General features: G+C 31.5%; 1 protein-coding gene across 1 annotated transcript; it reads right to left on the reverse strand.

Moving 5' to 3' along the window:
* Positions 1 to 8,027: 8,027 nt before the first annotated feature.
* Positions 8,028 to 10,473, reverse strand: LOC131626831 (CRIB domain-containing protein RIC4-like). The gene is made up of 3 exons (XM_058897670.1): positions 10,256 to 10,473; positions 10,017 to 10,154; positions 8,028 to 8,826 (listed from the first exon to the last, which is right to left on the reverse strand). Exons 1-3 carry the CDS (start codon positions 10,365 to 10,367, stop codon positions 8,582 to 8,584), a joined length of 495 nt encoding a protein of 164 aa, XP_058753653.1. The 5' UTR covers positions 10,368 to 10,473; the 3' UTR covers positions 8,028 to 8,581.
* Between the last annotated feature and the right edge of the window lie 1,174 nt (positions 10,474 to 11,647).

Here is an 11,647-nt window from a genome sequence, read left to right on the forward strand (position 1 = left end):
GGTATGAAAGAGACTGGAGACATCAATGTAATCGTCATCTCACCAAATGGACAATGAAAGGAAGATGTCTCCTTATACCAACGCTCAACAAAGGTTGTCAACAATTGAATGTCAAACATGGTCATGGAAGAGTCAACCAGCGGGAGTAGGCCAATAACCTCAATAATTCTTCTGACCTCATCAGGAACATGGGACTCCTCTAAGAATTTCTTCATCTTGGCCCCATGAGTCGGGACAAATAAATCATAAATATCTTTCAATTAAACACTATTAATTAAAGACAAATTAAATTAAATTATTTATACTTCTCCCTGCCATAATCTATGTGCCACATGATCTACAACCCAATGATTAGAGTAGGATTAGAGTGACCTCTAGGGAACCCGACATCTACCTCAACAGGTGTTTGCAACTCTATAGTGTCACATGCAAGTATACATGTTTTGATTGCAATAAGTGATAAATATAAGAGTATCGTACCCATAGGGAGTGCTACTACGCATACACGACTTTTGTATTAACTATATTTTCCATTTTAAGCATAAGTAGGAGAAATAATAATTGTTGGAATTGAGTCCAACTTTCTTATATTATAAACGAAAGGTAGCAAAAGACAAAGTGTTGTAGAAGTGATAATAGAAACATAGTTGAGCTATGATCCGTATATATATATATATATATATATATATATATATATATATATATATATATATATATATATATATATATATATATATATATATATATATATATATATATATATATATATATATATATATATATATATATGTTAGTGTGTTTAAGTGTTGAATATGTGTGAAGTCATGACATACAAGGTCAGAAGGATCTAAACGTGTATCTCTATACAATCAGTGGCATATATAAAAGGATAAGGGAAACAAATATCTAAGCTCCACCTGTAACCCTAGAATATGTCTATTGAAAGTTCTGAGTTCCTTAATGATTGTAGTTACTTATATCTAAGCAACTAACTCAAGTGAATATCTCTATCATACTCTTTCAACCATTTTTTCACATGAAGTCCATTTGTTGTTGGATCTCTCACAACAACCAACTTATAAATACTTCTAAGGTGATCATTCAAAGAAATAAATATTAGAATGATAACACATGGTAAAGCATACATTAATCACACACTTTTAACATAAACACACTTTATATATTAACTTCTCATAACTCAACTAAAAGGAGTTTAGCTCATAGTGAGCTGAGTACAAACAATGAACAATGTTCTCTAAAGAAACATCCTTAAACAATAAATTGCACAAAAGATATTAACCTAAGAGAGACTTAAAGTGAAACTTGAGACGACTAAGTCTTCAAGAAACTGCTTCAGTCGCGCCAGTGTTCATCAACACGCATAGAAATGAATGGGGAGAGAATCTTCAACACACTTCCGTAACACACTCAGGAATAAATAACTTTGTAACTAAAAATGATGAACCCCTTCAAATGATTCTTACATCTCCTTTTATAGACCAAGAGGTTGTCTTGTACCGCTGCTCACTCCAACTTTGTGTTTGAATATTTTTCCTTCTCATTTTCAGTGCCCAATACACTTCTTCCCTCCATTATGACTATTTATCCTCTTTTACATCAACTTGCACTTTAATCCATCACGAATTTGGCTTCCTTCCTTATAGCACTCATTCTAACTTGCTTAGTCTTGCCTCAGCATGCCTCTGTACTAACTCCTGCATTCAAACCAACATTAAACCAACAATAGGGAGCACCTGATGTGCTCCACACTAACTAAACTAAATCAGCAAATAAACATGGAAATTAATCAATTTAAAAAAAATATCATTAAACTAATCATTGACTAGGGAATAGATTGTTTGTTACCTTAATGGTATAAGATGTGATGAATACTAAGCCGTGAGAATAATCATTCACCATGTTGTGTGAACTTATGATGAAGAAGTGAATATGTAAGAGTGAAACATATTGGACAGTGACTTAAGACGGGTAATCGGAGTTGCACAGCGAAAGTGTGATGTGGAGTGGTGTTATGAGTACTACTCGTGGACAGTGAGGAATTAATATGTTGGGAGCCTACGTAGAGAACATGTATTGATCTATATGTTGGATTTAGGATCTAGTGGATGTAAGGATGTTGTACCGGAGAATTATAACTCTTTTGAATAATTGCCAAGATGATGAATATGTTATTGTGGTTGTACATAATTAACGAGTATGTATCCGGCGAAGTTAAGACGATGAGTTGATACTATATGATGCTATAATAATTTTGTGCTGTTGTAAGGTGTTATTGTAGATTTCCAAATATAATGAGGAATTATACTCTATGAAGGATGAAGTTGATTTAATTCTTAGAGAAGAGTGGGACTCAGTTTGAGCTATTTTGTAAGCAATGGTATATTGAGGCTGATGAGTGTGATTATAACTACTTGTGTGTACTTGTTCCAATGGTTGGAATGTTTTAATAGATGTAGTAACTCAGGAATTTTTTTGAGTGCGTGTAAGTATTGCTAAGTGGTAAATTAGTACCAAGTATGGTAAAGGATAATTTTAAACGAATGAGTAAAGAGAGCCGGAATTGGGTAAAACTAAGAAATCTAATTGGTGGTGATGATTGTAACGAGTAATCAGAATAGTGCAGCAAAAGCGGAATGTAACATGTTGGATAATTGCTGGTGTGACTTGAGAGGAATCAGATAGTTGAAATTCAATGGTATAGGAATAATATTATTGAGTTTCTTGAAGGAAGCAGTTGGTGAAAAGTGTAAGTATTATTTTATTGCTCAGATGGAAAAGTGTGCCTAAGGTTGGTGAGTTCGGTAGATGGAATGCATTACTGCAGTGTTGATCAGGTGTGATCATACCATGGACTTTATAATTATATTATTCAGTTATTGGGCGTATTGTATGGGTCGCACCTCGACGTCTCATTGTTGTTAACCTTTTGGAGATATAGCGAGTGGTACACCTTTGAGGGTGGTCGAATGCGATGTAAGAGCTGAGATTGAATGCACGAGACATGCTTTCTGTTGGTTATGTTAGATGAATTTTAAGGATCGACTAGGGAAATGTTACCTGGGAATTGGAGAGTCAGATGAAGGACTCCTATCCGGAACTTTTCACTTGAAGTATGTTTTTGAGGACAAAAACTCTTTTAGTGGGGGAGAGTTGTAACGCCCCATATTTTCTAATTTTAATTTAATCGAAAATTAAATTATTATTTAGAATTATTTAGTATTTTCATTGAACTAATTGGAGGAATTATGGAATATTGGTCTTTGGGCCAAGTGTGGTATTTAGTAATGAGAGGGTGTTAAGTTGTTGAGCCCATTACTAAATTATGTTATGTTTTCATAAAAAAAAGGAAATAAGAATAAATTGAGAAATAGAGAAGGAAAACCTAAGAGGGAGAGAAGAAGAACTCATGGACAAAACCCATTTTCGTATTCATGGTGCAGCCCTAAAAAAATGAGTCATAACTTTCTGCTCGTAGCTCCAAATCAGGTAATTCTTGAAGATTCGGATTCTACACGAAATTTCCTTCGATTGGATATATTAATTCGTGTCAGAGAAGTTCTTGATGAGGGAGATAAGCGAGTTTGAAGATTGGAGATTCTTGCTGAATTTGAAGAAAGAGGGCTTACGGGTTTGATGAAGAAGAAGGGGAAAAGTCCAGATTCTTGGCTAAGTTAAGGGAGGACTCTTCCGATTAATTTCTATTATGTGATTATAGGTAATATAATAGAGTAAGAATATGATTCGATTCAATTGGGTATATTGGGATTGGAATTGTTAGGTTTAGAAATGTTATAATGGATGAAATTGCATGAATTGTTGGTCAATAATGTGTTGTATTGATGTATGATGATGTATGACAATGTAATTGATGATTATATGTCTGTAATTGGTGTTTGGAATCGATGTTGGATAAAGGATGTGTGAAATCGCAGGTTTGTCACAGACTTGAGATTCTGTGAAATCGCACGTCCGCTAAGCGGAGGTCCCAACGTGGTTCGCCCCTGTGATGCGTCGCTTGAAGCGGGGTAGTTGAATTTTTACCCCATAAGCGCGCTAGTGGTCGCTAAGCGGACCCTGTAGCGCAGAAAATTATTAGAACTTTGAAATAGCGTATCTTTTGATCCGTGTATCCTTTCTTAGTGTCTTTTTGGGAGTTGTAAAGAAAATTAAATATTTTATATGATGAATTGGTGAGATAGACGGTGACCCGAATTAAATTTAAAAATCGGTTTAATTGCTTGTGAAATGAAATATAGTGCATATATATGAATGTGTGAATATGACAATATATTGGTGTGATGTTGGATGAATTGTGATTGTTGTTGTCGTAATGAATGTGTGAATAACTGAATGATTGTGCAAACATGGGCAAACTTGATCGGTGATGAAAATGGTGAGTTATGGTGAGACGATGCGATGCATCAGATCGGTGATGTTATATGTGTGCATTCATTCATACGCATTTCGGTGATGGATCCCGGTGATGTTTGGATCAATGGTGGACATAATTCTCATTGTGTGGAATTTGTGTCGGTAGGGCTGTATCTCGATGAGGCTTAGATCGGTCAGGTGGATTATTTCCACGGTTTATTGGTACCACATGCATAGTGTCAGTTGGTCATATGCATTGTTGTCATAACATGATTGGAATAATTTCGATGTTATGTTTAGTGTGTATTTGTTGTGGTTGATAAATGATGATTAAAATCTGAATATATGACAAATTGGGTGAATGATACATTATGATGTTTTGTTGCTTATGAATGCATAACATTGATTAATTGTGAATGAGACTCACCCTTAATTGTTGACATTTTCAAATTGAGGAGTAGCGACATTAGTGCTCGGTGAGGATGACTGGTAGAGTTTATCCGTTATTTTGGGTTGTGTCGGTCATGCTCTGATCTTGTAACACTGGGGAACGATAGTTTTAGAGTTTTATGAGATTACTCTATTTTAATTGGTGTTGGATTTTATTTCCAATGGTTTTATTGGCGATGTTTTTTTCCGCTGTGATGAACATGATTATGTTTTCATAATTCGTTTCCTAATGAAGCATGACTTAAGACTAAGGTTGATTTTTGGTTGTTTTTAAATAATTGTGGCACCATTGTTTCATGTTTTACTTTGATTTATCTATTAATTGCCGCGGGGTTTAGAAGGGTGTTATAGTTCCAATTTAAACGTTGAATTTAAAACGTTAGGTGTTTTTTTGGAGATGGATCTCCGAAAAAATCCTTCATATACCATTTTCCCTCATTCACTATTTCACTCATTTTCTTCCAAACAAAACCCAAACACTCTCCAAAACCTCAATAATTTTCAATCCATTTTTCTTCTCCAAATCAAGTTTCAAGTGGTTCATCATACGAAAGAGGGCATAGAAAGCTATAATTTGAGGTAAAGAATCTTCATTTCATCTCTTATTCCACGACATTGTTGCTGATTTGTTGTTGAAAAAACTGTGTCAGTTCGGAAATGCACTTCCGTGTTTAACAATATGTAACTTTAATTTCATGTTAATCTATCTTTGTAATTTCAATTATTTATGATAAATCAGAGCTTTGTTGGTTTTGTTTTTTGTTTTCTACATCAGACAATATTTCGGAAGTGCATCTCCAAATTATTCTAAGGGGTGATTTCAGATGTGCACATCCGAAGTCTTTTTATTTCTGAAAAAATGTGATTTAGGAAGTGCATCTCCGAATTCAACTTTTTTACTAAAAAATAGGGTGATTTCGGAAGTGCGTCTTCGAAATCTTTTTTTTTTCACAAAAAAGTGCATTTGGAGATGCACTTCCGAAATATAGGGGTATTTAAAGAATTTCGCCGTGGATTCCTAAGAAGGTAGGGGTGGTTAAAGAAATTGTCTTTTTTTATTTTACTTGGGCCTGCACAATGCTTCCTTTGGGCTTTGATTATAAATGGTTTTTAAATGACATTTTCTTTATCCACCCCCTGTGGTGAGAATCCCTGCTGAAAACTCCAAAATACCTTTTTTTATTTCGGAGATGTATCTCCGAAATCACCCTTTTTCACATTTTCTATCATTTCGAAGATGCTCCGAAAACACCCATTTTTGGGTGTTTTTGGAAATGCATCTCCGAAAGCACTTTTGTTCCAATTTAAACGTTGGATTTAAAATGTTAGGTGTTTTTTCGGAGATGCATCTCCGGAAAAACCCTTCATATACCATTTTCCCTCCACTATTTCACTCATTTTCGTCCAAACAAAACCCAAACACTCTCCAATGCCTCAATAATTTTCAATCCATTTTTCTTCTCCAAATCAAGTTTCAAGTGGTTCATCATATGAAAGAGAGCATTCCATGAGTGCTGCAAAAAGTTCGTTTGAATTCTGTCATCTTGTGAGGATGATGTCATGGATGAGCAAAATTGTGATATTTTGGTGAAATTGGTTTGTTGATTTTTGTCTATTATTGAGCTTGCTAAAAATCTGTACTTACTGATACCAAAAAACGTGATACCACAAACGAAAATGCATTGCTTGAGTGGACCCCAACTCCAAAGTTATCCATTGTGACTCAAAAATGGGCCTTGAATTTGACTCAAATGTATCAACATAACTCTCTTTTTATTTGCACCTATTAGAAAGGAAACAAAAACAAATAATAATATGATAAAATGATTTATTAATTTTAATTTAAAATTCAACTTAAACTAAAATTGAATTAAAAATTAAAACTATAAATCCAAATGAAAAATGCTATTAAATCATTAAATCGAACAAAATGTGCATATGAAAATGTATGTATATAATTTTTTTTGAATGAGAATGATGCAAATGACCATCTAAGATGCTACATATATTTTTTTTTGAATTTTTGAGATAAAATAAGAATGCTAAATGTAAACGATGCAGATAAAAAGTCGGGGCAAAATTTAGTGTACAACACTATGTTCTAAAGGTTTCAAGCATCAGTTTCACAACTCATTTGTTTTCGAAATGGTTTGGGGTTCCGTGACTTTCCCAAAGAAATTACACTACTGAATAAAAACCATAACTTAGAGTAAACAAGAGAAAAATGGCCGATATGTTACCTACAATTGCTAGTGAACGGTAAGGGGGAATAGAAAGAGAGTTAAGTAGAGAACGCATAAGAAAACCTTGGTAAAAATAAAGGTTGAACTAACTTGGAATGGGAAGAGGTGATGTCTAATTAAAGGCGTAAGTGGCAGACAAGAAGGTGGTGACACTTAAGTCAAAAAGTCTAGGGACGTAAAGCTAATGATGACCTAACTACTAAGTGAGTCCCTGGGCAGTCAATAATAATTAACGCTAAACCCCTAATAAAAATTTAGAGGTCAAGAGACATGAAAAAGCCCCTATAGGAGCAGAAGCGACTTTAGATAACCTTTACAAAAAGACAAACACCTATTTCCCATAGATCGAAAATAGTATATATAGTCTGGCTCCTCACAAAAAAGTATTTCACGCTTATAGGCCTCATGCTTAAGGAATTGTGTGCATTTCGGTCTCTTACTCAAAGTATCTGACTCCTACAAATATCATGTTTGAGGGACTGTGTACATTATGGTCTCTCACTCAAAGCATTTCGCCCATACATTCTTCATGCTTTAGAGATTGTGTACATTTCAATCTCTCACTTAAAGCCAATCTCACCTCTACAGGCCTCATGCCTGAGGAAATGTTTACTTTTCGATGATCTAGGCCAAAATTAAACCCAAAGTAAAATAATCTACATCTACTTAATTCATTTACAGGGAAGAACTATGTCAGATCATTCCAATTAGGCCAAGTCAGACAGACCAAACCAGGTTTAAATACAACTCATTTTTGATCAATTCCCTTTATATATGCAGACAATTTATTTAATTCGTTACATAATTTTAAATGACTAGTCTTGGACAAAGAAACATGAGACTTGATTTTACTTTACTATATTGAGTTAGACAAAGAAATGTATCATAATATTAAATAACTTGGTCATAAAAAACCAGAACAAAAACAACTTATTTATTACCAATTGTTAATTGGTCTAGTGGTGATTAACGCTGGATTTGGTCGGGATAACCACAATTCAATCCTCCCGTAATTTGGATCTGAAGAGGGCTGTAACCACTTAATGCAATAACTGACTCCTAAACCGGTGGTGGAAAAAAAAACTTATTTATTTATTTTTTATTATGTATGATGACAATAACAAATTTTAAAAATAAGTACAATATTAAATTCTATTTTTAAAAAATGATAGTATTAAATACAATAAATTATTTATATGTAGACATATTAACTTCTTAATATCTGTTCGAATTATTGCACCGACACACAATCATGAACATGCAAAGTATTATGTTAGTTTAGTGAGAAAAAAACAATGAAACTCCTAAGTATTTTAAGAATCAATCAAAACAAGTGAAAGTCCAAAGACAAATGTTACAAATATTAATGAAATTAAATTTTATGCACCATGTGAATTTCTACATGTACACATCCTTATCAAGCATGATCGATCTTAATCTACAATTAGAAGAGACTTATTATAATGGCAACAATAATGAGTCCCACAAGTATACTTTTAATCACATTTTGGAAAAGAATCATCAATGAGTGGTTGGTGAGCTTGGGTGGCCATGGCCAATTCAAATTGCTTTAAAGTAATTGGATTTATAGAAAGTAATTCAGGTGGCTTAAGATTGTCCCAACCCTTAACATTATTTGTGGTTGTTGACCCATCAAGTCCAATATGTGTTACATGCTTCACATCTGTTGGATACCCAATTTCCATGTCTTGTTCCATCTCTTCAATGTGCTCTTTGTAAACTGAATTAATGCAAAAATCAAGAGAATATTCAAAATGTGTTACAAATTTGATATGAAGAGTTATAGCAATAACACATTTGTGAAGATAGCCGAATAATATTGTAACATTTTTAGAGTGCATTTACTATTTTTTAGTTTTAGTTTGTTAAAATACTCATTCTAACCTTTTTTTTTTAAGTAGAAAAATATAAAACTTTATTTATTATTTTTTTAGTTAAAAAGGATAAGCTACATATTATATAAAAATCTTTTATATTTATCAAAGTCGATTTATTTAAATAAATATGAATAATTTTATTTTTTATTAAAATAAAAGATAAAGCTTATAGACATTTTGAAGAATTTATGAAAATAAATTGAAAAAATCTTATGAAAATATTATAATTTGTTTTCATAAGGTTCTCTCAAATAAAAATTTCAAAAAATTTATGTTATTAGGTAGATTCGAATAAGTCAATGCAAAAAAATATTTAATTTTATTAATATTTTTTTGTCTATTTAAAAATTAATTAAATCATTTATATATATATATATATATATATATATATATATATATATATATATATATATATATATATATATATATATATATATATATAAATAAAATATACTTTTAAGTAGGCTATTAGATTAGTTAGACCTTTGAAATTACCAGACGCAAATTTAAAAATAAATCTATAACATATTCTAACTTAAATTTAGGCTCTAAATTATTTAATGGGTCACAATTAAATTTGTCGAAACATATCTTGACCCGATTTATTCTAACTTAAATTTAGACTCTAAATTATTTAATGGGTCAGGATTAAATTTGTCGAAACGTATCTCGACCCGACTTATTCACGCCCCTAACTCCCAGACAAGATTCAAAAGTTGACTTTTAGTAATTCTACTAAACAAAATCAAACTTTTTAATAATAAAAAGAAAGTATTTTAATATTTTATGATAACTTACTAAAATGTTAAGAGTCCACTTTGAAAACATATTTGACACATCGTTTTAATAATAATACTAATAATAGTAGATATGACATTGATTTATACATGTAAGCTACATAATTTGATATTCTGTTTGATATTTGAAGAAATAAAAAGAATTCCATCTACAAACAAAGACAGTTAATCCATAATTTCTAATTCCAAAAACAAAATTTGCAAATAAATTAAAGTAGAAGTTCTTATAAACTCACAAAATATTTGAGAAAAACTCTTGATACCCTTGATCAATCTCTGTATGCCTGCAGCTACATGAGCCTTTGGAAGAACAAAAAATCCAGAAGATCTTTTTTTCTCCATTTTAGTTCTGATGATTTGTCCTTCTTGTCTTCCTTCCAAGAAAATAAAAACAAATAAAATAATTCAAATTTACACATTTAGAACTCCAATCACCTAAGAAATAAAAAGGATATAGAAAAATAGAGAGAAATACTTGAAACAATAGAGTCTTTTGATTCTTTGGGTTCACCTAACTCCACACTTGAATGAGAAGCACACCTCAAAGAGAAAGGAAGAACAACAAATCTTTCCATATAATTTCTCATAATTTCCTATAAATCCAAAATATTTGTTTGTATAGTATCAAATTCCAATGCTATAGTTTGAGAGAGAATGATAGAATTATATCCTAGCTATGATTAATGAATAGAGAACCTACAGTTGGTGTTATTATATTTAGGTTCCTATTTGTCTTTGTAAGCAAGCTAGAATGATTAATGTGGGGAATTAATAAATTATTTTTAATCCAAGTTTGGTATGTGAGATTAAAGTTTAAATTAAATTATAGTGGAGTGGGTATATGTCATTAGTGTTAGAGTTGTTAGTTGGTTAAACTGTGCTACTCAACTTGCTTTAGAGATTTTTGTATACTAAACAAAAATTATTTTAACAATAATTAATTATAGAAAATTTAATATATATATATATATATATATATATATATATATATATATATATATATATATATATATATATATATATATATATATATATATATAAAATTAAAATGTTTATTAGATTGTTAATTAATTATAATAAAAATGATATGATCTTAATTATAATTATTTCTAGGATTATTAGTTGGCCTTGTTTACACTATATTTTTATTCTTAAAGTTTATTAATATTAAGCTCTAATTATGATAGAGTTCTAAAAAGTTTTGTTTTTTTTTTTTATTTTGGTTAAATTACAGTTTTGGTCCATCTGTTTTGGGTTTTTCACGATTTTGGTCTCTCTATTTTCTCTTTAAAAGTTTTAGTCTCCCATTCCGATTTTGATGCAACTGTTCATGCACTGTTCATGTACGGATATGTATTGTTCATGTACGGATATGTACTGTTCACGCACTATTTAGGGACAAAATTGAGATGGGGGACCAAAATTATTTAAAAAGAAAATAGGAAGACCAAAATCGTGAAAAACTTAAAATAAGGGGACAAAAACTGTAATTTAGCCTTTTATTTTTATAATTTCTCAAATAATAATATTAATGCTTATTTTAAAGTGGGCTCCTCCTTACTTGAATCACTTGTGTACTAAGGTATTCTTTTTGCAGACTTTTCACTTTACATCATAATAAAGTTTTTGTTTTTCTCATTTTATAAGTTTTGTTGGAACTTACTTCATTGGGTAACAATTTGAGCCAATGATTGAGTCTTTACTTGTATATAATCAACACATGTCGTAGAGTGAATCACAAGGAAATTCCGCAAATAATATTCAAGCACGTGACCAGTGTATTTGTTATTGTCCCCCTCCTTTATGGTTTGGTATAGTATATAATGGGCGGAAAAGGCCCGACTAATCGGGCATATGTCTGTTTTGT

Source organism: Vicia villosa, unplaced genomic scaffold, assembly GCF_029867415.1.
Source record: "Vicia villosa cultivar HV-30 ecotype Madison, WI unplaced genomic scaffold, Vvil1.0 ctg.000326F_1_1, whole genome shotgun sequence".
Taxonomy (NCBI): domain Eukaryota; kingdom Viridiplantae; phylum Streptophyta; class Magnoliopsida; order Fabales; family Fabaceae; genus Vicia; species Vicia villosa.

Coding starts and splice junctions, on each gene's coding strand:
- LOC131626831 (XM_058897670.1), bottom strand. CDS start 10,367: ATGAGAAATTATATGGAAAGATTTGTTGTTCTTCCTTTCTCTTTGAGG. Junction 10,155..10,255: donor AAAAGACTCTATTGTTTCAA/GTATTTCTCTCT, acceptor TTTTCTTGGAAG/GAAGACAAGAAGGACAAATC. Junction 8,827..10,016: donor GAGTTTTTCTCAAATATTTT/GTGAGTTTATAA, acceptor GCATTAATTCAG/TTTACAAAGAGCACATTGAA.